Source organism: Coregonus lavaretus (genome assembly GCF_964263955.1).
Source record: "Coregonus lavaretus genome assembly, chromosome: 21".
NCBI classification, from domain to species: Eukaryota; Metazoa; Chordata; class Actinopteri; order Salmoniformes; family Salmonidae; genus Coregonus; species Coregonus lavaretus.
This window is the reverse complement of record NC_140008.1, coordinates 3644189-3670969: the sequence shown is the minus strand read 5'-3', so window position 1 is coordinate 3670969 and position 26781 is coordinate 3644189. Positions and strand designations below refer to the sequence as shown.

Genomic DNA, 26781 nt, shown 5'->3' with positions numbered 1-26781 from the left:
CCCCTACACAGATGGTAATGCGCCGTCGCAACCTTCGCTCTCTCTCTCCCGCTACTCTCTCCTCTTCCATCCTATCATCTCTTCCCTCTGCTCAATCCTCTCCCTCCAATCTCCTGATTCTGCCTCCTCAACCCTCCTCTCCTCCCTTTCTGCATCCTTTGACTCTCTATGTCCCCTATCCTCCCGGCCGGCTCGGTCCTCCCCTCCAGCTCCGTGGCTTGATGACTCATTGCGAGCTCACAGAACAGAGCTCCGGGCAGCTGAGCGGAAATGGAAGAAAACTAGACACCCTGCAGACCTGGCATCTTTTCACTCCCTCCTCTCTACATTTTCTTAATCTGTTTCTGCTGCTAAGGCCACTTTCTACCACTCTAAATTCCAAGCATCCGCCTCTAACCCTAGGAAGCTCTTTGCCACATTCTCCTCCCTGCTGAATCCCCCCCCCCCCCCTCCTCCTCCCTCTCTGTGGATGACTTCGTCAACCATTTTGAAAAGAAGGTTGACGACATCCGATCCTCGTTTGTTAAGTCAAATGACACTGCTGGTCCTGCTCACACTGCCCTACCCTATGCTTTGACTTCTTTCTCCCCTCTCTCTCCAGATAAAATCTTGCGACTTGTAACGGCAGGCCGCCCAACAACCTGCCCGCTTGACCCTATCCCCTCCTCTCTTCTCCAGACCATCTACGGTGACCTTCTCCCTTACCTCACCTCGCTGATCAACTCATCCTTGACCGCTGGCTATGTCCCTTCCGTCTTCAAGAGAGCGAGAGTTGCACCCCTTCTCAAAAAACCAACACTCGATCCCTCCGATGTCAACAACTACAGACCAGTATCCCTTCTTTCTTTTCTCTCCAAAACTATTGAGCGTGCCGTCTTTAGCCAACTCTCTTGCTATCTCTCTCAGAATGACCTTCTTGATCCAAACCAGTCAGGTTTCAAGACTGGTCATTCAACTGAGACTGCTCTTCTCTGTGTCACAGAGGCTCTCCGCACTGCTAAAGCTAACTCTCTCTCCTCTGCTCTTGTCCTTCTAGACCTGTCTGCTGCCTTTGATACTGTGAACCATCAGATCCTCCTCTCCACCCTCTCCGAGCTGGGCATCTCCGGCGCGGCTCACTCTTGGATTGCGTCCTACCTGACCGGTCGCTCCTACCAAGTGGCGTGGCGAGAAGCTGTCTCCGCACCACGTGCTCTCACCACTGGTGTCCCCCAGGGCTCAGTTCTAGGCCCTCTCCTATTCTCGCTATACACAAAGTCACTTGGCTCTGTCATATCCTCACATGGCCTCTCCTATCATTGCTACGCTGACGACACACAACTAATCTTCTCCTTTCCCCCTTCTGATAACCAGGTGGCGAATCGCATCTCTGCATGTCTGGCAGACATATCAGTATGGATGACGGATCACCACCTCAAGCTGAACCTCGGCAAGACGGAGCTGCTCTTCCTCCCGGGGAAGGACTGCCCGTTCCATGATCTCGCCATCACGGTTGACAACTCCGTTGTGTCCTCCTCCCAGAGTGCGAAGAGCCTTGGCGTGACCCTGGACAACACCCTGTCGTTCTCCGCTAACATCAAGGCGGTGACCCGATCCTGTAGGTTCATGCTCTACAACATTCGGAGAGTACGACCCTGCCTTACACAGGAAGCGGCACAGGTCCTAATCCAGGCACTTGTCATCTCCCGTCTGGATTACTGCAACTAGCTGTTGGCTGGGCTCCCTGCCTGTGCCATTAAACCCCTACAACTCATCCAGAATGCCGCAGCCCGTCTGGTGTTCAACCTTCCCAAGTTCTCTCACGTCACCCCGCTCCTCCGCACACTCCACTGGCTTCCAGTTGAAGCTCGCATCTGCTACAAGACCATGGTGCTTGCCTACGGAGCTGTGAGGGGAACGGCACCTCCGTACCTTCAGGCTCTGATCAGTCCCTACACCCAAACGAGGGCACTGCGTTCATCCACCTCTGGCCTGCTGGCTCCCCTACCTCTGCAGAAGCATAGTTCCTGCTCAGCCCAGTCAAAACTGTTCGCTGCTCTGGCACCCCAATGGTGGAACAAGCTCCCTCACGACGCCAGGACAGCGGAGTCACTCACCACCTTCCGGAGACATTTGAAACCCCACCTCTTTAAGGAATACCTGGGATAGGATAAAGTAATCCTTCTACCCCCCCCCCCCCCCCCCCGAAAAAAAATAAAAATAAATAAATAAACATTGTAAAGTGGTTATCCCACTGGCTATAAGGTGAATGCACCTATTTGTAAGTCGCTTTGGATAAGAGCGTCTGCTAAATGACGTAAATGTAAATGTAAATGTGGCCTACACCACTCGGTTCTCTCTCTCCTCTCTCCCTACACCACTCCGTTCTCTCTCTCCCTACACCACTCCGTTCTCTCTCTCCTCTCTCCCTACACCACTCAGTTCTCTCTCTCTCTCCTCTCTCCCTACACCACTCCGTTCTCTCTCTCTCTCCTCTCTCCCTACACCACTCCGTTCTCTCTCTCCTCTCTCCCTACACCACTCCGTTCTCTCTCTCTCCTCTCTCCCTACACCACTCCGTTCTCTCTCTCCTCTCTCCCTACACCACTCCGTTCTCTCTCTCTCCTCTCTCCCTACACCACTCCGTTCTCTCTCTCCTCTCTCCCTACACTACACCGTTCTCTCTCCCTACACCACTCCGTTCTCTCTCTCCTCTCTCCCTACACCACTCCGTTCTCTCTCTCCTCTCTCCCTACACCACTCCGTTCTCTCTCTCCTCTCTCCTCTCTCCCTACACCACTCCGTTCTCTCTCTCCCTACACCACTCCGTTCTCTCTCTCCTCTCTCCCTACACCACTCCGTTCTCTCTCTCTCCTCTCTCCCTACACCACTCTGTTCTCTCTCTCCCTACACCACTCCGTTCTCTCTCTCCTCTCTCCCTACACCACTCTGTTCTCTCTCTCTCCTCTCTCCCTACACCACTCCGTTCTCTCTCTCTCCTCTCTCCCTACACCACTCTATTCTCTCTCTCCCTACACCACTCCATTCTCTCTCTCCTCTCTCCCTACACCACTCCGTTCTCTCTCTCTCCTCTCTCCCTACACCACTCCGTTCTCTCTCTCCTCTCTCCCTACATCACTCCGTTCTCTCTCTCCCTACACCACTCCGTTCTCTCTCTCCTCTCTCCCTACACCACTCCGTTCTCTCTCTCTCCTCTCTCCCTACACCACTCCATTCTCTCTCCCTCTCTCTCTCCTTCCCTCTTTCCATACACCACTCCTCTCTCTTCTCTCTCTGACTCCCCCTGCATCTCTCTTCCAGGCTCCTAACAAGTTAAATCTCAATCCGTCTCTTCTTTTCCCTCCAGTGAGAATTGAATGACTTTAGTTATCCTATGCTAATACACCATGTGCCTGCCCACACACGGAGTGCATCACTTCCTCCCTCTTATCCAGAAATAGTACACTGGGCTGTAGCTACGTCTGCATCTCTTCATCCCTCTTGATGGGCCAAAATGCTTCTGATAAAAAGGGAAATCACAGTGGTAAAGATGTAATAACCACTGCTTATGGGTTATGTATGGGTAATGTATGGGTTATGTATGGGTTATGAATGGGTTATGAATGGATTATGAATGGGTTATGTATGGGTTATGAATGGGTTATGAATGGATTATGAATGGGTTATGAATGGGTTATGTATGGGTTATGAATGGGTTATGAATGGGTTATGAATGGGTTATGAATGGGTTATGTATGGGTTATGTATGGGTTATGAATGGGTTATGAATGGGTTATGTGTGGGTTATGAATGGGTTATATATGGGTTATGTATGGGTCCTGAAGTCCTTATGCAGCTAACCTTCAAATAAAGGGTTACCAAACATATTGATGAGAGTTTAGCTTGTTATTCTTAGGTTCAGCTTTAGTCATTTCCTATCTTAATCTGGCCTCATGATAATCCCACAGTTTAATCTGACACTGGGGTACATCACTTTACAACAGGTCAGGTCAGTAACCGAGATCTCATCTGATGTACATTCACCATGTGAATCAGAGTCAAATAAGACTCAAATTAAGATTGATTCAGAATCAAATAAAAAAGACTGACTACCCCTACTGTACCCTGGTAAAACAGAGTGTTAGTTTATGATGGACAGAATTTTTTTTACACGCAAAGCTATTTTCATGCAAATGTCATGCACACGTTGTTGCGACCTAACTGGAAATACTGACACATATAATATGACATGTGGCCATCACATACGGTTGGTTAATCATTCTAAAGGGAACATGACCTTGCTCTTGTACATTAGGGTACGTAACGGAAAACGTTTCAAAAGCAATCTGCAACAGTCCAGGAAGTCCCTCCCAGTTTCAATCCCCTTTCTTGCGTTTGGTGCCTAATGAACGCGACCCTGGTTCTCCATCACACAGTGCCCATCATGCCCACCTGTATTTCTACCGAATGCGAAAATGTAGTGTTTCTTATTGGATAAGTACAGGTAATCCCTCCCTGTTTCAGTCAGTTTTCTTACGTTTGGTGCCTAATGAACATGCCCACCTGTATTTGTATGAATGCGAAATGTAGTGTTTCTTATTGGATAAGTACAGGTAATCCCTCCCTGTTTCAGTCAGTTTTCTTACGTTTGGTGCCTAATGAACATGCCCACCTGTATTTGTATGAATGCGAAATGTAGTGTTTCTTATTGGATAAATACAGGTAATCCCTCCCTGTTTCAGTCAGTTTTCTTACGTTTGGTGCCTAATGAACATGCCCACCTGTATTTGAACTGTATGCGGTCCAGCTCCTGGTAGCTGATTCCCAGGTTGATGCCGATGGACCTCCAGTCCTGTCCGATCTGCAGGGAGATGGCCAGCAGGTTAGCCTCCGTCAGGTACCCGCTCTCTGGGTCTCCCAGGTTCAGCGGAGGGTACTGGGGCTTCTCCCAGTCCATGCCATTACTGCCACCCTCTGAGTTTAGGCCCTGAGGGGAAGGGAGAGAGAGAGATGTGAGGAAGGAGAGGAGCAGCCTCATGCCATTACTACCCCCATCCGAGTTCATAGCCTGAGTGGGAATGTGGAATATTAACCGGCTGGCCAAATCATTTACATAAATATGTTTCCTTTTCTCCCCTATATTTTATTTATGAATTTTCAGTTTTACAAACAGACAGATGACAGCAAACAATACATGGAGAATACCCCCCAACAGGAGAGAGAAAAAACCAGAAAGAAAAAACAATATTATAATAATAATATTATAATAATATAATAATAATAATAATAATAATAATAATATAATTATAATAATATGCCATTTAGCAGACGCTTTTATCCAAAGCGACTTACAGTCATGTGTCCATACATTTTTACGTATGGGTGGTCCCGGGGATCGAACCCACTACCTTGGCGTTACAAGCGCCATGCTCTATCAATTGAGCTACAGAGGAGTTACAGAGGACCACAACATTGCTCTCAAGGAATCGGCACCATGCTTCATTGATATTTGACATACTGTAGTATAAGGATTATGCTCCATTAAAAAGAATGACTGTGGATCAGGGTGGTCAGCAGGCTGTATGTTGTGTTACCCATCATCACGTGAAAGATACTCTATAAAAAGAGCTGCCGTATCTTAACCAATGTATTAGATCTGCCAGAGATCTCATGTCGAATCCCCTCTATATGTAGCAAACTGCTGACTTCAGCTAACCAGGTTTTAAAAAACAGGTACAGTCTCCTTATTCCAAAGGCTTAAAATATGTATTTTTGCAATAACCATGACATATTCTACAGTCTTCTGTTCCCAGTGGGTTAAAGGTGCTGTGACCCGCCTAAAACTGCAGAGTCCGGGGCTGGTATGAGATCACAGCTGTATACTTCTGAGTAACACTTAAAAATATCCCGCCAGAATGTGTGCAGTTTGGGGCATGACCAGAAAAGAGGTGACCCCAGGGTACCCTCGGCAGACTTGCACTTAGGGCATATCGGAGAGACCGAGGTTTAAAACGAGTGCAATTTGGTACACAGGAATAGTGTAGTCTGTGAATCACTTAGTGTTGAATAAGTTGGTGTCGGAAGTTTATCGAGCACAAGTGAATATCTCGAGGGCAATCAATCCGACTGTCGTCAGTCATCTCCATACCAAAGGTCTTCCTCCCAGGTCTCCTTCAAATGTTGTGTGGATACAGAGTAATATGCTGTACAGCAGGGTTCTTCAATTCCGGTCCTGGAGGGCCGAAACACTTCTGTTTTTTTATTTCTACCCGGTAGTTAATTGCACTCACCTGGTGTCCCAGGTCTGAATCAGCCCCTGATTAGAAGGAGAGAGATGAAAAACAGAGGTGTTTCGGGCCCGCCAGGACCGGAATTGAAGAACCCTGGTGTACAGTGATCTACAGATCTGGAGGTCAAACTCTTGGAGTCAAGGGGACGAGGTTCATGGAAGTATACAGGTCGCGGGAAGGTGCCATTGCCTCAAAATTTTGGTATATTTAAGCGAACGTAATTTCTTATCGGAAGAAATTAGATGCGGGCGAGTTCGTACACTTCCCTCAACTGTGTGAATGTGGCAAAAGTATTATTGATGTAAAAGGTCTGCAATAGTAGTAACGCCCTTTCTCTTCCAGAATAGAAAAGTATTGTCAGTTAGTAACGGGGGGGAAAGCACGGTTATGGCAAACAGGACTACAGGCCGAGGTCTCCGGGAGACCGAACGTTTTCCTTCTTTTATACTATATATTGATGAAAAGAGAAGTGCTGGAAGAGAAGTGTTGTGCATATATCTTGTTCAATAGCGAGCCATGAAGGGATGGAAGAATCCACCACGCCAGGGTATTCACCCTGCCAATGAACCAGTGCTCTAGCATCTAGCTGACCAATAAGAAGGCTGAACATTTGGCAGGCTTGATGTGTTTTTTAATAGATGATAGAATCCAAAGATTTGAAAAAAGCTTTATTTAAAAAAAAATATTCTGTAGATTGTGAATGAGAGAAAGAGATCTGGGGAGTGTGACCATTTAAATAACACGGTTTAACATTAGATAGAGGCAACACTCTCCAGATCTCAGTGGTACGCTTCCACTTCTCTATCATGTCGAGATACTGTAGTTCAATTTATAAATGTATTGTCTCTTGTGGTTTTAAAAGGAATATAAGTCGCCTTTAAGAGGCATGAATTCACTTTTATCCCGGTTTATGGTGGATCCAGAGAGTTCTCCAAATGATTCACTTTTATCCCGGTTTATGGTGGACCCAGAGAGTTCTCCAAATGATTCACTTTTATCCCGGTTTATGGTGGACCCAGAGAGTTCTCCAAATGATTCACTTTTATCCCGGTTTATGGTGGACCCAGAGAGTTCTCCAAATGATTCACTTTTATCCCGGTTTATGGTGGACCCAGAGAGTTCTCCAAATGATTCACTTTTATCCCGGTTTATGGTGGACCCAGAGAGTTCTCCAAATGATTCACTTTTATCCCGGTTTATGGTGGACCCAGAGAGTCCTCCAAATGATTCGATGAGCTCCAGCAGCGGTGGGACGTGACTCTTCGGCATGTGAAAGGAACAAGATGATGTCATCCGCATATAGAGCGAGATGCGGTGATCCACCTTGCCCATGTTTTATCAGAGCAATGGCAGGATGGCTCCTGATGCTAAGAGCTCGGGGTTCCATAGCAACGGACTCAAGGGCTACCCCTGTTGGCAGGAACGTGGAAGTGAAAAAACGGGGGGTGATTTATTGAGAACTGAAGCCGTGGGGGAACGCATATACACTGAACAAAAATATAAATGGAACATGTAAAGTGCTGGTCCCATGTTTCATGAGCTGAAATAAAAGATCCATATGCACTTATTTTTCTCATATTTTGTGCTACAAATTTGTTTAATTCCCTGTTAGTGAGCATTTTATCCTTTGTCAAGATAATCCATCCACCTGACAGATGTGGCATATCAAGAACCTAATTAATGTGCAGTTTTGTCACACAATGCCACAGATGTCTCAAGTTTTGAGGGAGCGTGCAATTTGCATGCTGACTGCAGGAATTGTCCACCAGAGCTGTTGCCAGATAATTGAATGTTCATTTCTCTACCATAAACTGCATCCAATGTTGTTTTAGAGAATTTGGCAGTATGTCAACCAGCCTTAAAACCACAGACCACGTGTATCCACGCCAGCCCAGGACATCCACATCAAGCTTCTTCACCTGCGGGATCATCTGAGACCAGCCACCCGGACAGCTGATGAAACTGAGGAGTATTTCTGTCTGGAATAAAGCCCTTTTGTGGGGAAAATCTCATTCTGATTGGTTGGGCCTGGCTCTCCAGTGGGTGGGCCTGGCTCCCAAGTCGGTGGGCCTATGCCCTCCCAGGACCCCCCGTGGCTCCGCCCCTGCCCAGTCATGCGAAATCCATAGATTAGGGCCTAATTTATTTATTTCAATGGATTCATTTCCTTGTATGAACTATAACTCAGTAAAATCGTTGAAATTGTTGCATGTTGTTCAGTATAGGATATCAACCCAAGAGACAAAACTCTTGCACACACCAAACTTATTTATCACGGTCAGAATGTAGTTCCATTCTACTTGGTCAAAAAGCTTTTTGAGAGTCAAGAATGGCAACTTTAGAATCTTTGTCATGTTTGGAACACATGATATTCGTCAGTCGCCTAACGTTGGAAAATGAAAAATCTGCCTGGGATTAAAACCAGTTTTGTCATGATGAATTATAGTCGAAATGCATTTATTTAGTCTGTTTGCAAGTATTTTAGTAAACATCTTAAGGTCGCATTCGAGGAGGGCAAAAGGAAGATATGAAGATTACTTCTTTATCTTTCTTTAATATTAGGGAGATAAAAACTCCGGGAGTCTGCGAGGTTCAATAGAATGTTTAAACATCCTCAACATAAGAGGCATATGCTTTGTAAAACTCTATTTTGTCCCTGTAAAATAAACCTAACACAGTACAGTAAAGTAGAGAAACAGAGGCTAGGATTCAAACGAACGCAGACAAACAACCTGTGTACTGCGATTGACTTCTGATGATTTATGTTGATGAAGGTGATTTTATGTTTGAGCCAACACCCGCAGAGTCAAAATGTCAACAGCGGTCTCCATAACCCATGGGGAAATCAGGGGAAATTACCTTTAAAAGTCTATTGCTCAGCACAGATGTGTTGGTTTGAATCCCAGCCAAGAGAAGAGGAAGGAAGGAGAGAAATGAAAATGAAAGGATTAAAGTTTACAAAGGATAGTGGTACTGGGTAAACATCTGACATCTCCTGACGCTTTGGAAAATAAAGACTTCACAAGCAGTTTGTGTGATTCCCAGATCTGTTTGTGCTGAATAGCCCAACTCCTTTGGTCACTGTCACACCAGGCCAAACATAGAAGCTGGCTATACAGATGTAGGATCTTAATTTGATCACCCTGTTGCAGGAGTACTTTTGAGGTTTAAAAAGCCACTGGCTGTTGTTCTCACTTACAGGAAGTCTGAGTGGTAAGGTGGCCAGCCATTGGCTGTCGTGTCCTTTCCTTTTCCTGGCCACTTCCTTTGGTAGGTCACTGGGAACCTCACCTCGGTAGAACGACACCTGGAGAGGAGAGATAAGAGATTACTTCTGATAGAATAGTCTTTAAATACTGAAACGTCTGTTTTTTAAAACTATGGTATTTTAAATCCCTACTGCGTATATCATCTAAATTTCAACCATTTCGAAACATTTATAATCATTTATACCACAGCGTTGTTGAATACTCGTTTCTGATTGGCTAAAAGGGCATTCTAGAATGGGCATTACATTTCAATATACGGGACAGATCTGAAGTAGCTTCAACAACAGGTGCCTTTATGCCTTTCTAAACCACTGCACCACGCAGACCGTACTTTCTACAAAGTTCCAGAAACTATTCGTTACTAACTATTTTTTCATCACTTTTGAAATGTACAGCGACAGAATTCCTTCCAAACCACTCATTGTTCAATTAGCGATTTCCGACTTGTTGTGTCATGTTTATGTCCAATGGCCGATGAGCACCGATACGTTTTATCTATGATTTATCTTCATATGACAAGGATTGAAAAGGATTTGCCAGTAGATTGTCGACTTGATTCATGATGATGACTGCTTGTCTAGCTAAGATTTTGAAAGGATGATGTTGACATGATCAGTCCAATCAAAGCTACGGTAGATATAACGTGATGTGACGTCATTTTATCTGTGGCCAATGACCTTGATCCTTCTTGGATGCGCACTTCTAATGTAAATCTATGGCAGCACGCAAGGGGCTTGAATTTTCGAGCTCTCCCCGTAGATTTTGCGGTGACGTAGTGTCCTCATGAGTGACAGAACACTGAGCCAATCACGACGCAACTAGACAACATTACCAACCCCCTACACTCCGTATTTTCCCCAGGCTGCCCCACCACCACCACCACAGAAAACACTGAGATAGGCTGAAACACCTCCATTTTGGAGCTGCTTTACTCAAGAAAGCAAAAAAGAGACCATGTTTGTATGCAGCTTTATTAACTCAAAGATGTTTTATTTATTTTTTACATTGTTTGCAAACTGATATGTGACACGTATTAATGCCCCAACAACATTTTTGTTTCGCTAAACAGGCTCTGCCCTACCTGCCCTGAATGACGGGTCGCCACTGAATCAGCCTTCTCTATGACATTTCCAACGGATTAGAGCATTACATTTTTTTCCCCTTTCATGCTGAGTGGTTATCGAAAGGGAGAGAGCTGGAAAGATTTTTCAAATAGGCTATGGTGAGGAACTATTGTCATTCTCAATGGATGTAAAAAAAAAAAAAAAAAAGACTTTGTTTACTTGCTTTTTTGAGGCGAAGAAAAAATGACTTTGAGAAGCTCCACAGCGATGGCGAGTTAAGACAGAGATCCCCAAATGGGCACATTTATAAGCCTACATTTGCGCGCAGTTACAGAAACTATTTGTTACTAACTATTTTTTCATCACTTTTGAAATGTACAGCGACAGAATTCAGAACAGAATCCGAGTTTCCAGTTGTTTTGAACGTGGGAGAAGTCATGCTGGATTGACAGCATGGCCAATGTATTCAACCTTTTCTGGCCCATGGCATGTTTATCCTTTTAAGCTTGGAAAAGAGACCCTTAATCCCAGACTTGGATTAAGGGCCTGAATAGCAGGCTAGTGATTGCTTTGCAACGCTTGCAGTTAGCCACTGATTCCTGGGCACATTTGCACGCAGGTCAGATATCCTAGGCCTAGTTCTATGCGTAAATCAGGTGTGTGATTGACAGGAGCGCTCCAAACAAAAGACAATGAATAAATTGACAACTTGTAAATGGTATGAAATAAACCAAAACTTTTTCCTCAGAAGTGTAGCCTAGGATGTGCGCTCTGCAAACAACGTGTCCACTCCGACAACGACAACGGCAAGACTGTAATAATAATATATTGAATGCATTAACAGACATTACAATAACCAAACAATTATGGTAATTAACGGTAAATTACTGGTGAGCCATCCCCGTGGCCTCCGCAATGGATTAGTCCATTCAGACAGGCGTGAATCACAGAACAGCATTGCCATATCTCAGACTGGCCAATAAAAAGAAAAGATTAAGATGGCCAGTCTGAGATATGGCTTTTTCTTTGCAACTCTGCCTAGAAGGTCAGCATTCCGGAGTCGCCTCTTCACTGTTGACGTTGAGACTGGTGTTTTGCGGGTACTATTTAATGAAGCTGCCAGTTGAGGACCTGTGAGGCGCCTGTTTCTCAAACTAGACACTCTAAGGTATTTGTCCTCTTGCTCAGTTGTGCACCGGGGCCTCCTACTCCTCTTTCTATTCTGGTTAGAGCCAGTTTGTGCTGTTCTGTGAAGGGAGTAGTACACAGCGTTGTACGAGATCTTCAGTTTCTTGGCAATTTCTCTCATTGAATAGCCTTCATTTCTCAGAACAAGAATAGGCTGACGAGTTTCAGAAGAAAGTTATTTGATTCTGGCCATTTTGAGCCTGTAATCGAACCCACAATTGCTGATGCTCCAGATACTCAACTAGTCTCAAGAAGGCCAGTTTTAATGCTTCTTTAATCAGCACAACAGTTTTCAGCTGTGCTAACATAAATGTAAAAGGGTTTTCTAATGATCAATTATCCTTTTTAAAATGATAAACTTGGATTAGCAAATACAACGTGCCATTGGAACACAGGACTGATGGTTGCTGATAATGGGCCTCTGTATGCCTATGTAGATATTCCATTAAAAATCAGCCGTTTCCAGCTACAATGGCCATTTACAACATTAACAATGTCTACACTGTATTTCTAATAAATTTGATGTTAAAAAAAAATCATTTTCTTTCGAAAACAAGGACATTTCTAAGTGATCCAAAACGTTTCAACGGTAGTGTATATATATTTGCCACTGCTTGAATAAATAAATCTTGGTCGACCAACAGCCAATCGACCAGTGGACTAAATGGGGTTAACCCTAACAGCACCCTAACCAATATAACTAACAACCAGGTTTGGTGGGAGGATGAAAAAGTACGAATGTACTTGTCAAAATGAAAATATCAACGAAAACGTGTTATTTCTAGCGGTAAATGTCTGCTTTAGTATTGTTTTCTCTGTCAACTGTGGTATAAGCGGGATAAACGCCTCTGTTCCGCACAATATCTTAGGAACTAATAATGTAACTAACTGCGTTGTCCATTATCTCCAAGGTAATGTACTGAACGTTGGCGTTTATCCCTTACCTATAAAAGCACTTATAACCATTTATGATACATTATTCATAAAATGTCTGTATCTACCACACCCCCTTTTGTCAGCGGTCACTAGTCTCTCACCTGTCCCCTGACGGGCCCCTCCTGGTTCTGTGCAGGACAGACGTACACCTCTTTGAGATTCCTCAACCGAGAGTAGAACACAAAAGACAGTCTCCCTTCTGCACAGTCTGGCCTGTCTGGGAGACAGAGGATGTTGTAGTATTTCACCAGGAAGACGTAGTTCAAATTGTATCTAACATTTATAATTTCCAATGTACCTGCGCTGACGTCTAGGCCCCTCTCGAAGCCAGCGAAGAACTGCTCTCCCTCCAGCAGGTCACACAGGTCTGAGGGCTGTGGGCCGTCGTACTGCTCTGATAGAGACTGTACTCTGTTGTCCACCTGTACACGTTGTCATATGGTACATCAGACATTTACTGTACACATGTCATCAACACACAGTGGATCTTCTAACATTCCTGCACTTCTAAAACTTGCAGTAGAAAGTCTGATGCACTATGCATTTGTTACAGCAACTGACTGTCCTTGGTCTCTTATCTCAGTAAGTGATGCTGCTGTAACACTGACTGTCCTTGGTCTCTTATCTCAGTAAGTGATGCTGCTGTAACACTGACTGTCCTTGGTCTCTTATCTCAGTAAGTGATGCGGTAACACTGACTGTCCTTGGTCTCTTATCTCAGTAAGTGATGCTGCTGTAACACTGACTGTCCTTGGTCTCTTATCTCAGTAAGTGATGCTGTAACACTGACTGTCCTTGGTCTCTTATCTCAGTAAGTGATGCTGTAACACTGACTGTCCTTGGTCTCTTATCTCAGTAAGTGATGCTGCTGTAACACTGACTGTCCTTGGTCTCTTATCTCAGTAAGTGATGCTGCTATAACACTGACTGTCCTTGGTCTCTTATCTCAGTAAGTGATGCTGTAACACCGACTGTCCTTGGTCTCTTATCTCAGTAAGTGATGCTGTAACACCGACTGTCCTTGGTCTCTTATCTCAGTAAGTGATGCTGCTGTAACACTGACTGTCCTTGGTCTCTTATCTCAGTAAGTGATGCTGCTGTAACACTGACTGTCCTTGGTCTCTTATCTCAGTAAGTGATGCGGTAACACTGACTGTCCTTGGTCTCTTATCTCAGTAAGTGATGCTGCTGTAACACTGACTGTCCTTGGTCTCTTATCTCAGTAAGTGATGCTGTAACACTGACTGTCCTTGGTCTCTTATCTCAGTAAGTGATGCTGTAACACTGACTGTCCTTGGTCTCTTATCTCAGTAAGTGATGCTGCTGTAACACTGACTGTCCTTGGTCTCTTATCTCAGTAAGTGATGCTGCTGTAACACTGACTGTCCTTGGTCTCTTATCTCAGTAAGTGATGCTGCTGTAACACCGACTGTCCTTGGTCTCTTATCTCAGTAAGTGATGCTGTAACACCGACTGTCCTTGGTCTCTTATCTCAGTAAGTGATGCTGTAACACCGACTGTCCTTGGTCTCTTATCTCAGTAAGTGATGCTGTAACACCGACTGTCCTTGGTCTCTTATCTCAGTAAGTGATGCTGTAACACTGACTGTCCTTGGTCTCTTATCTCAGTAAGTGATGCTGCTGTAACACTGACTGTCCTTGGTCCCTTATCTCAGTAAGTGATGCTGTAACACTGACTGTCCTTGGTCTCTTATCTCAGTAAGTGATGCTGTAACACTGACTGTCCTTGGTCTCTTATCTCAGTAAGTGACACTGCTGTAACACCGACTGTCCTTGGTCTCTTATCTCAGTAAGTGATGCTGCTGTAACACTGACTGTCCTTGGTCTCTTATCTCAGTAAGTGATGCTGCTGTAACACTGACTGTCCTTGGTTTCTTATCTCAGTAAGTGATGCTGTAACACTGACTGTCCTTGGTCTCTTATCTCAATAAGTGATGCTGTAACACCGACTGTCCTTGGTCTCTTATCTCAGTAAGTGATGCTGCTGTAACACTGACTGTCCTTGGTCTCTTATCTCAGTAAGTGATGCTGCTGTAACACTGACTGTCCTTGGTCTCTTATCTCAGTAAGTGATGCTGTAACACCGACTGTCCTTGGTCGCTTATCTTATATACAGACCCACCTTGTTGGTATGGCCGGCACTGTAGCAGAACCTGTTTGGGGTTGGTTCTCCTCTCCAACACTTACCACACAGATCATCAATTTCAGACTCAAGATCAATAAATGGATGGATGAATGGATGGCTTGATTGATCAGACCCACCTTGTCAGCAGGCAGGCACTGTAGCAGAACCTGTTTGGGGTCCGTTCTCCTCTGTAGCACCAGAAACTGGACCTGAAATTGCTTCAGTCTCTGGTAGACCCTACGGACCACACCACTAACACAGCGCTGTGTAGTGTACCAAAGCCAGTACCTATAATAATGACATAAATATACACACAAACTATTTAACACACGTAGCCAAAAGAAACCGCTTCAATGTTTGGTACACCGTACAGACTGCACCGCTCGCACACTGCCGTGTGGTGTGCCACAGCCAGTCCAGCTAGGGTAGAGGAACAATATTAAACGTAACAATGTTCAGCCTCGGGATCGATGACAGAAGACCGTACTCTTAGGAAGATTGTTCAAGAAGATTTTTGGGGCTGCACCTCGTCTCATGTGAGTTAAAGCGCCGTCTACACCGCTAGACATTCCTACTGTAAAGCTGTGTGTTCATGTGGTCTGGAATAACTAGACATTCCTACTGTAAAGCTGTGTGTTCATGTGGTCTGGAATAACTAGCCATTCATAATGTAAAGCTGTGTGTTCATGTGGTCTGGAATAACTAGCCATTCCTACTGTAAAGCTGTGTGTTCATGTGGTCTGGAATAACTAGGCATTCCTACTGTAAAGCTGTGTGTTCATGTGGTCTGGAATAACTAGACATTCCTACTGTAAAGCTGTGTGTTCATGTGGTCTGGAATAACTAGCCATTCCTACTGTAAAGCTGTGTGTTCATGTGGTCTGGAATAACTAGCCATTCCTACTGTAAAGCTGTGTGTTCATGTGGTCTGGAATAACTAGCCAATCCTACTGTAAAGCTGTGTGTTCATGTGGTCTTGTTCATGTGGTCTGGAATAACTAGACATTACTACTGTAAAGCTGTGTGTTCATGTGGTCTGGAATAACTAGACATTCCTACTGTAAAGCTGTGTGTTCATGTGGTCTGGAACAACTAGGCATTCCTACTGTAAAGCTGTGTGTTCATGTGGTCTTGTTCATGTGGTCTGGAATAACTAGGCATTCCTACAGTAAAGCTGTGTGTTCATGTGGTCTGGAATAACTAGGCATTCCTACTGTAAAGCTGTGTGTTCATGTGGTCTGGAATAACTAGGCATTCCTACTGTAAAGCTGTGTGTTCATGTGGTCTGGAATAACTAGCCATTCCTACTGTAAAGCTGTGTGTTCATGTGGTCTGGAATAACTAGCCATTCATAATGTAAAGCTGTGTGTTCATGTGGTCTGGAATAACTAGGCATTCCTACTGTAAAGCTGTGTGTTCATGTGGTCTGGAATAACTAGGCATTCCTACTGTAAAGCTGTGTGTTCATGTGGTCTGGAATAACTAGCCATTCATACTGTAAAGCTGTGTGTTCATGTGGTCTGGAATAACTAGGCATTCCTACTGTAAAGCTGTGTGTTCATGTGGTCTGGAATAACTAGGCATTCCTACTGTAAAGCTGTGTGTTCATGTGGTCTGGAACAACTAGGCATTCCTACTATAAAGCTGTCTGTTCATGTGGTCTTGTTCATGTGGTCTGGAATAACTAGGCATTCCTACTGTAAAGCTGTGTGTTCATGTGGTCTGGAATAACTAGGCATTCCTACTGTAAAGCTGTGTGTTCATGTGGTCTGGAATAACTAGGCATTCCTACTGTAAAGCTGTGTGTTCATGTGGTCTGGAATAACTAGCCATTCCTACTGTAAAGCAGTGTGTTCATGTGGTCTGGAATAACTAGCCATTCATACTGTAAAGCTGTGTGTTCATGTGGTCTGGAATAACTAGCCATTCCTACTGTAAAGCTGTGTGTTCATGTGGTCTGGAATAACTAGGAATTCCTACTGTAAAGCTGTGTGTTCATGTGGTCTGGAATAACTAGGCATTCCTACTGTAAAGCTGTGTGTTCATGTGGTCTTGTTCATGTGGTCTGGAATAACTAGGCATTCCTACAGTAAAGCTGTGTGTTCATGTGGTCTGGAATAACTAGGCATTCCTACTGTAAAGCTGTGTGTTCATGTGGTCTGGAATAACTAGGCATTCCTACTGTAAAGCTGTGTGTTCATGTGGTCTGGAATAACTAGCCATTCCTACTGTAAAGCTGTGTGTTCATGTGGTCTGGAATAACTAGCCATTCATAATGTAAAGCTGTGTGTTCATGTGGTCTGGAATAACTAGGCATTCCTACTGTAAAGCTGTGTGTTCATGTGGTCTGGAATAACTAGGCATTCCTACTGTAAAGCTGTGTGTTCATGTGGTCTGGAATAACTAGCCATTCATACTGTAAAGCTGTGTGTTCATGTGGTCTGGAATAACTAGGCATTCCTACTGTAAAGCTGTGTGTTCATGTGGTCTGGAATAACTAGGCATTCCTACTGTAAAGCTGTGTGTTCATGTGGTCTGGAACAACTAGGCATTCCTACTATAAAGCTGTCTGTTCATGTGGTCTTGTTCATGTGGTCTGGAATAACTAGGCATTCCTACTGTAAAGCTGTGTGTTCATGTGGTCTGGAATAACTAGGCATTCCTACTGTAAAGCTGTGTGTTCATGTGGTCTGGAATAACTAGCCATTCCTACTGTAAAGCAGTGTGTTCATGTGGTCTGGAATAACTAGCCATTCATACTGTAAAGCTGTGTGTTCATGTGGTCTGGAATAACTAGCCATTCCTACTGTAAAGCTGTGTGTTCATGTGGTCTGGAATAACTAGGAATTCCTACTGTAAAGCTGTGTGTTCATGTGGTCTGGAATAACTAGGCATTCCTACTGTAAAGCTGTGTGTTCATGTGGTCTGGAATAACTAGCCATTCCTACTGTAAAGCTGTGTGTTCATGTGGTCTGGAATAACTAGACATTCCTACTGTAAAGCTGTGTGTTCATGTGGTCTGGAATAACTAGACATTCCTACTGTAAAGCTGTGTGTTCATGTGGTCTGGAATAACTAGACATTCCTACTGTAAAGCTGTGTGTTCATGTGGTCTGGAATAACTAGACATTCCTACTGTAAAGCTGTGTGTTCATTTGGTCTGGAATAACTAGGCATTCCTACTGTAAAGCTGTGTGTTCATGTGGTCTGGAATAACTAGACATTCCTACTGTAAAGCTGTGTGTTCATGTGGTCTGGAATAACTAGACATTCCTACTGTAAAGCTGTGTGTTCATGTGGTCTGGAATAACTAGGCATTCCTACTGTAAAGCTGTGTGTTCATGTGGTCTGGAATAACTAGCCATTCCTACTGTAAAGCTGTGTGTTCATTTGGTCTGGAATAACTAGCCATTCCTACTTTAAAGCTGTGTGTTCATGTGGTCTGGAATAACTAGGCATTCCTACTGTAAAGCTGTGTGTTCATGTGGTCTGGAATAACTAGACATTCCTACTGTAGAGCTGTGTGTTCATGTGGTCTGGAATAACTAGACATTCCTACTGTAAAGCTGTGTGTTCATGTGGTCTGGAATAACTAGGCATTCCTACTGTAAAGCTGTGTGTTCATGTGGTCTGGAATAACTAGGCATTCCTACTGTAAAGCTGTTTGTTCATGTGGTCTGGAATAACTAGGCATTCCTACTGTAAAGCTGTGTGTTCATGTGGTCTGGAATAACTAGACATTCCTACTGTAAAGCTGTGTGTTCATTTGGTCTGGAATAACTAGGCATTCCTACTGTAAAGCTGTGTGTTCATGTGGTCTGGAATAATAGGAACTCACCAGGAGAAGTGAGTGATGTAGAAGATAGCGTAGAGGTGTGTGACATAGAGAGACACCTGTGAGGTGATGTCTGTCCAGGTGTGGGCGCTGGGGTCTCCATGGAGCAGGTGGAGACAGGACAGGTCTACTGTATGACCTGGAACAACAACAACATGGTTAAAATGAATAAAGGTAGCGCTGTGGTCGCCATGGAGACAGGACAGGTCTACTGTATGTCCTGGAACAACAACAACATGGTTAAATGAATAAAGGTAGCGCTGTGGTCGCCATGGAGACAGGACAGGTCTACTGTTTAACAACCAGCAGGTAAAGGGAGAGAACATGCTCAGCTCATTAAAAGTAGCATTATAGCCTGTTATAAATATGGTTCAAATACTTAAGGAAGTGAATACAGGGCCTCGTTCCAATACTTAGAAAATTGATCCTTCCTTCCTTGGAGTAATCACTCATCTGACACAGCTAGATGGGTGAAAGCCGTGTGAAGTAAATGTTTTGCTCTCACCTCTCCACTCATGTCAGATCACTGACTGATCCAAGGTGGAGAGGAAGGAATAAAAGCGTTGAACCGTTTTCAAACAGGACCCAGTAGCCTACCTGTGAGTCCAGTTGGCAGAGGGACCTGCACCTTGATTGGCTGGAGGAATTGCATGCTGGGGTCCTGAGAGAGACAGAGAAGGGGACTGACTCTTGTCTGAGGGTCTCCACACAACGCCTGGACCTCAGAGACAGACACCTGTAACACCTGCAGACACAGGAGAGTGAGCAGGGATTGGAACTACATACCCCACTGCTGAAAAGATTAGCATCGTAAACGTGTCCAAAACACAGAGGCTACTAGTTAGTATTGTTTTAGCACGTTCTAACAAACAATGCTCTCTGGGGGAACCACTGTCTGGTCCTCTGAATACCGGCCTGTACCTGTAGAGTGATGGTGCGGGTCTGGACAGTGGAGGCAGGGGGGAAGGTGAGTTTGATGCCTGCGTCCGTACGTGACACCAACAGCGCCCCCTCTGGTGTCACAGAGCAACTGTCCCTGACTGGACGACCCACTGCCACAAACCAGGAGAACTGGATCACTGATACGCAGGCCAGCTATGGGGACAGACTTGTTATTTTTTTATTTTTTATTTAACATTTCTTTAACTTAGGCAAGTCAATTAAGAGCTAATTATTATACAGACAGACAGAGAGAGACATGGGCGATTTTTGACTGTTGAACAAATCAAAACCTCAATCTTACGCCTGATACGCTTCTGGAGGTCGGACAGGGTTTGTTTGGTATAAGCAAAAGCATCAACCCAGCACATCAGACAGCAAGGTGGAACCATATTGCTAACAATCAAATACAGATCTCTCTCTCCAAATCTCAGATCTTCAGAAGTGAATAGGACATAGGGTCTAGGGATGGGTTCGGGATTGGGGACAGAAGTTGATCCTATTTTCTAGCATGGCCGTATTATAAAGCAGTGTTCTGTTCTGTACCCTGGCGGGTCGTCCCCCAGGGTGGATGCTGTGTCCTATACTGCCCCTCCTGGTCTCAGTGGATAGTGTACTCCACTGCTGTCCATCAAACCTCCTCACAACCACCTCCCCTCTCCTGGAACGGTGGTACGGCACACACACCTCCACAGGCTAGAGAGGAGAGGAGAGGAGAGGAGAGGAGAGGAGAGGAGAGGAGAGGAGAGGAGATGAGAGGAGAGGAGAGGAGAGGAGAGGAGAGGAGAGGAGAGGAGAGGAGAGGAGAGGAGAGGAGAGGAGAGGAGAGGAGAGGAGAGGAGAGGAGAGGAGAGGAGAGGAGAGGAGAGGAGAGGAGAGGAGAGGAGAGGAGAGAGGAGAGGAGAGAAGGAAGGAATATGTTCAGAAAGAAGATGAGTAGCAGAGTAGTTGAGAGACCAATGAGAAGATCGTAGATACACACTGAAAAAGGCTTTGCCCAAATGTCTGTATGCTGCAAGAAATAATACATTTAAAACTCCTGAAAAGATGATATTGGAGTCTGTCTACTTTGTGTGTAAACCTACTGTTCTTTTCATTGATATCTATAACACCATAAATTAAACAAATCAATGATATGACTACCGTCTCTAGGCTACCTTTAAAAAGGTGATCCTGTGTGGGAGGAGTTCCAGTGGTCGACTCAGCAGGAAGTCATGCTCCTCTAGCCACACCCATTTCTTATCTGGCATACGCTCCGCCCACTGCAGTCTGGTGGTTGTCGCTAGGCAACCCGAGGGAAACAGTAGCTCTGCCCCCCCTGGGAGGAACACATGACAACCAGCAGATGACACACAGAACCTGAGGGGGGAGGTACAACACATACACTTAGCTTTAACTGACAACTATACAAGGAAACAACTGTGTTGATATCAGAGATCAGCTTCTGTGCAAATAGGTATCGATCAAAGATCCATCAAGTCAAAGTAGAATGTTTACAACTGCAGGAGGAGAATAGCAGTGTGTTGTACCTGTGTTGATTCAGTCCAAGGTGCAGCTCTGGAATGCGTGTTTCCACCTGGTCTGAGGGGGACAAAGGATGATTAACTAAGGAATGATTTAGAAAACTATGATAATACTGCAAATAGTCAATGTCACAGACCCGTCACTTAGGCCTCAATTCACCAGGTGTGGGTGGTAGTGGTGGAGGGGGTAGGATTAGGGTGGTACTCACCAGGTGTGGGTGGTAGTGGTGGAGGGGTCGGGGGTCTTCCCAGGGGGTTGTTCCTCACGTCTACCTTTAGCTTATCCAGTTTGTCCAGACAGACGGGGAGAACACGCAGGTCATTACTGTGGATCACCAGGTCCCTGAGAGACAGGAGACAGCCTGAGAGAGGAGAGGAGAGGAGAGGAGAGGAGAGGAGAGGAGAGGAGAGGAGAGGAGAGGAGAGGAGAGGAGAGGAGAGGAGAGGAGAGGAGAGGAGAGGAGAGGAGAGGAGAGGAGAGAGAGGAGAGGAGAGGAGAAAGAGGAGAGGGGAACGAGAGGAGAGGAGAGGGGAACGAGAGGAGAGGAGAGGAGAGGAGAGGAGAGGAGAGGAGAGGAGAGGAGAGGAGAGGAGAGGAGAGGAGAGGAGAGGAGAGGAGAGGAGAGGAGAGGAGAGGAGAGGAGAGGAGAGGAGAGGAGAGGAGAGGGGAACGAGAGGAGAGGTGAGGGGAACGAGAGGAGAGGAGAGGAGAGGAGAGGAGAGGAGAGGAGAGGAGAGGAGAGGAGAGGAGAGGAGAGGAGAGGAGAACGAGAGGAGAGGAGAGGAGAGGGGAACGAGAGGAGAGGAGAGGAGAGGAGAGGAGAGGAGAGGAGAGGAGAGGAGAGGAGAGGAGAGGAGAGGAGAGGAGAGGAGAGGAGAGGAGAGGTAGAGGAGAGGCGAGGAGAGGAGAGGAGAAGAGAGAGGAAAGAGGAGAGGGGAACGAGAGGAGAGGAGAGGAGAGGAGAGGAGAGGAGAGGAGAGGAGAGGAGAGGAGAGGAGAGGAGAGGAGAGGAGAGGAGAGGAGAGGAGAGGAGAGGAGAGGAGAGGAGAGGAGTGGGGAACGAGAGGAGAGGGGAAAGAGGAGAGGAGAGGAGAGGAGAGGAGAGGAGAGGAGAGGAGAGGAGAGGAGAGGAGAGGAGAGGAGAGGAGAGGAGAGGAGAGGAGAGGAGAGGAGAGGAGAGGAGAAGAGAAGAGAGGCGAGGAGAGGAGAAGAGAGAGGAAAGAGGAGAGGGGAACGAGAGGAGAGGAGAGGGGAACGAGAGGAGAGGAGAGGAGAGGAGAGGAGAGGAGAGGAGAGGAGAGGAGAGGAGAGGAGAGGAGAGGAGAGGAGAGGAGAGGAGAGGAGAGGAGAGGAGAGGAGAGGAGAGGAGAGGAGAGTGAGAGGAGAATGAGAGGAGAATGAGAGGAAAGGAGTGGGGAACGAGAGGAGAGGGGAAAGAGGAGAGGAGAGGAGAGGAGAGGAGAGGAGAGGAGAGGAGAGGAGAGGAGAGGAGAGGAGAGGAGAGGTATAGGAGAGGTAGAGGAGAGGCGAGGAGAGGAGAAGAGAGAGGAAAGAGGAGAGGGGAACGAGAGGAGAGGAGAGGGGAACGAGAGGAGAGGAGAGGGGAAAGAGGAGAGGAGAGGAGAGGAGAGGAGAGGAGAGGAGAGGAGAGGAGAGGAGAGGAGAGGAGAGGAGAGGAGAGGAGAGGAGAGGAGAGGAGAGGAGAGGAGAGGAGAGGAAAGGAGTGGGGAACGAGAGGAGAGGAGAGGAGAGGAGAGGAGAGGAGAGGAGAGGAGAGGAGAGGAGAGGAGAGGAGAGGAGAGGAGAGGAGAGGAGAGGAGAGGAGAGGTAGAGGAGAGGCGAGGAGAGGAGAAGAGAGAGGAAAGAGGAGAGGGGAACGAGAGGAGAGGAGAGGGGAACGAGAGGAGAGGGGAAAGAGGAGAGGAGAGGAGAGGAGAGGAGAGGAGAGGAGAGGAGAGGAGAGGAGAGGAGAGGAGAGGAGAGGAGAGGAGAGGAGAGGAGAGGAGAGGAGAGGAGAGTGATGTAGACAGACAGACGAAGATGGAGGGAATGTTCCTAACCTTCAACGCTTGCTTTTCTTTTTTTATTGTCAAATTAATTTCCTACAGACACCAACGACACTGCCATAGTATCACGGTAATATTTAGGCTTACAACATAGTTATATGCAATAAATATGTCAATGGTTAATACTGTGTCACTCTTTCAAGAACTCTCCAGTCTCCTAACTTAATGTAATCCATCTTGCCCCTAGACTCACCCTCCACCCCTTACCCATGGTCTCAGGGAGCCTCTTTAGCCTGTTGTGTGACAGCTCCAGTTTAACCAGCTCCTCTAGTGCACCTATCTCCTCAGGTAATGTCTCCAGGAGGTTATAGGAGACATCCAGGGTCTGGAGTGTCCTCAACTGGCCCAGGCTGGGGGGGAGAGAGGCCAGACGGTTCCCCAGGAAAGAGAGGTAGCGGAGGGTAGGGAGAGGACCGAAGGAGGGGGGGAGTTCAGTGAGGTGGTTGTGACCCAGGAGGAGGGTGGAGAGGAGGGGGAGGGTGAGGAGGCAGGGGGGGAAGGAGGAAAGGTGGTTGAAGGAGAGGTCCAGGTGGACGAGGAGCGAGAGGGATGAGAGAGAGGGAGGGAGAGAGGTGAGGAGGCCGGGGAGGGGGTCACCATGGGCATCATGGAAACAGTGTCCTGAGGAAGAGTCAGAAGATGAGCAGGCATGGAGAGAGAGGACAGACAGGAGGAGAGAGAGAGAGGACAGACAGGAGGAGAGAGAGAGAGGACAGACAGGAGGAGACAGGAAGGTGGAGAGAGAGGCAGACAGGAGGAGAGAGGACAGACAGGAGGAGACAGAAAGGAGGAGAGAGGACAGACAGGAGGAGAGAGAGGACAGACAGGAGGAGAGAGAGGACAAACAGGAGGAGAGAGAGGACAGACAGGAGGCGAGAGAGGACAGACAGGAGGAGAGAGAGGACAGACAGGAGGAGAGAGAGGACAGACAGGAGGAGAGAGAGGACAGACAGGAAGAGAGAGAGGACAGACAGGAGGAGAGAGAGGACAGACAGGAGGAGAGAGAGGACAGACAGGAGAGAGAGGACAGACAGGAGAGAGAAAGAGGACAGACAGGAGGAGAGAGAGGACAGACAGGAGGAGAGAGGACAGACAGGAGGGGAGAGAGGACAGACAGGAGGAGAGAGAGGACATACAGGAGAGAGAGGACAGACAGGAGGAGACAGAAAGGAGGAGAGATGACAGACAGGAGGAGAGAGAGGACAGACAGACAGGAGAGAGAGGACAGACAGGAAGAGAGAGAGGAAAGACAGGAGGAGAGAGGGGACAGATTACAGGAGAGAGGGGACAGACAGGAGGAGAGAGGACAGACAGGAGGAGAGAGAGGACAGACAGGAGGAGAGAGAGGACAGACAGGAGGAGAGAGGACAGACAGGAGGAGAGAGGACAGACAGGACAGAAAGGAAGAGAGAGAGGACAGACAGGAGGAGAGAGGGGACAGACAGACAGGAGAGAGAGGACAGACAGGAGGAGAGAGAGGACAGACAGGAGGAGAGAGAGGACAGACAGGAGGAGAGAGAGGACAGACAAGAACAAGGGACAAGTTATTGAAAAGGGGGAGAAAAGACCTACATAATTATTAACATGTAAAGACACATTGTATGATAACGTTGCAGTGTTTATACTATGTGCTATACTGTGGGTCTGATGTTCTACTAAACAATCAATCTGAATCTATCAAATGTTAGTTTACAAGCACGTTATACAGCATTAATGAATGTATCAGCATTCAGCACTGTCCAGTCCATTAGTACTCAGTACCTCTGATAGCCAGTGAGCGTAGCTCTGTGAGGTGCGGTAGGACATCCAGGGCTCCTTCTAGCGCCCCCCTGTCCTCCGAGCCCAGTCGGAGGTACTGCAGGCCCCTCAGCTGCCCAGGGACAGACACCCATAGCAACTGGAGCACAGCAGCCCCACCCTGGTACACGTCCAGAGTCAGTCTAGTGTCGGTGAGCACCGCACACAGCTCTACGGACGGGGGCAGGGGAGGGGTGAGGGACGGGACGGGAGAGAAAGAGGAGGAGAGAGGAGGAGGGAGGAGGGAGGGAGAGGGGGATGAGAGGGTGGAGATGGAGGGAGGCCAGGTGTCCATGAGGCTGACGGATAGAGATGGAGAGATAGAGGGAGGAGGAGGGATGGAGGCAGGGTCATCATCATCATCATCATCATCATCATCTTGGTCCATGACTGTTATCAGTCCTTTACTCATGTCCTTCATCATCATCATCATCCCCATTTGAATTCCACCTTCTTCTTTGTTTCTAATTGCCGACATACTAGCAGTCTCTCCCTCAGTCTGTGCTTCCCTACATGACAGTTCCTCTCCAAGATGGTGGGCCATCTTATCTAAGGGAAGGTGTGTTGTTCTATTGACACTCTTATTCCTCATCTGTCCTGTCTCCACAGTTCCATCTCCCCGTCCTCCAGTCCCCGTCTCTCCACCACCGGCTTGATTCTCATCCACCTCTTTCTCTTGTCCTTTTCCTCTCCTCCATTCTCTCTTCTTCTTCTTCTTCTTCCTCTCCATCTCACACCTCTTCTCTCAGGGGGGACCTTGTTTTGTGAAGGTGTTCAATTTAAATCCTAACACCTTTCTTTTTCTCATTTATTAGACGGGCCAATCTTCAAGGGGCACCTGCTGCCCCGCTGTACTTGGGCATGTTGGGACTTGAGCGACCTAGGATATACAGTATTCCCAGAACATTGATTGCCTAGCTAGTACAAGAACATAGCCTATACCTCACTGACTGTAAACGCATAGCTAACAACATAACGTTACATAGCTATGTTTATTTAGGTAAAATGTCTCAATGTGATTGTATGACAGTAATGGTGAAAGATTAGAATGTTCTTAGTAAATAGATAGCTAACTCTCATGGCTACAACATCTGGTCGTGCAAACATAGGAATCTACCGCTGGCTAGCCTAGTTAGCAACTAGCTAACATTAGCTAACAGCTTTGATTACTATGCCACTTGAAAGTTCACGGAACAAGCTAGCTATAGATTTAACAAATGTACTGTACCGTGCAGTAATGTTTGCGTTCACACAACGATAACCACTGTTTCTCTTCTACGCGAGATGTATCTATTATAAAGTGCAAGGTTCAATACTTCCTTTGGTGACCGTGGCTACACCTTTTTCAAAAAGATTGCGTTGTCATCAGCCAGACCAATGAGCCAAACAGAGCCAGTGATTCATCTTAAAGGGACAGTGACACGTTTAAACTCTCACTTTCGAATCTCTTTATCCCGCATCACTCTCACTTGCAAATTGCCTTTTCTATCTGTTTGTTTGTTGACATATAAAATAAAATATAAATATTCGTGTGACATCGGGGGTTGGAAAAAAAAACAGCACAAACAGATATGGGACCAGGCTAGGGAATACTGGGAAAATGCCAGGCTTTCCAGATGCTTTAATCCATAACTTTCAGAGTAGAGAAAAACAGATAGTCAGAAGAGTTATCTCTGGTAAACACAGGAATAATGACGTGTCCCTGGTCCCTGATAATGTGTCTATTACTTTTACCTGATAAACACAACT

At 46.3% G+C, this 26781-nt stretch overlaps 1 protein-coding gene across 2 annotated transcripts in view; it reads right to left on the bottom strand.

Annotated features, from left to right (window-relative positions):
• The window catches only part of pidd1 (p53-induced death domain protein 1), a 30266-nt gene extending 3921 nt beyond the window's left edge, over window positions 1–26345 (bottom strand). Inside the window, exons 1-15 of one of the 2 annotated variants that reach the window (XM_084185535.1) lie at window positions 26261–26345; window positions 24997–25912; window positions 23443–23856; window positions 21378–21530; window positions 21175–21226; window positions 20803–21004; window positions 20192–20341; window positions 19628–19801; window positions 19304–19451; window positions 18710–18845; window positions 15009–15159; window positions 13025–13148; window positions 12828–12943; window positions 9469–9576; window positions 4761–4966 (exon numbers count right to left, since the gene is read on the bottom strand). In XM_084185535.1, coding sequence (XP_084041661.1) covers window positions 4761–4966; window positions 9469–9576; window positions 12828–12943; window positions 13025–13148; window positions 15009–15159; window positions 18710–18845; window positions 19304–19451; window positions 19628–19801; window positions 20192–20341; window positions 20803–21004; window positions 21175–21226; window positions 21378–21530; window positions 23443–23856; window positions 24997–25762 — 2900 coding nt within the window. In that variant the 5' untranslated portion in view covers window positions 25763–25912; window positions 26261–26345. Of the gene's footprint in view, window positions 1–4760; window positions 4967–9468; window positions 9577–12827; window positions 12944–13024; window positions 13149–15008; window positions 15160–18709; window positions 18846–19303; window positions 19452–19627; window positions 19802–20191; window positions 20342–20802; window positions 21005–21174; window positions 21227–21377; window positions 21531–23442; window positions 23857–24996 lie in introns of both variants that reach the window. The other variant, XM_084185534.1, reaches the window with a different exon arrangement.
• Window positions 26346–26781: the final 436 nt, after the last annotated feature.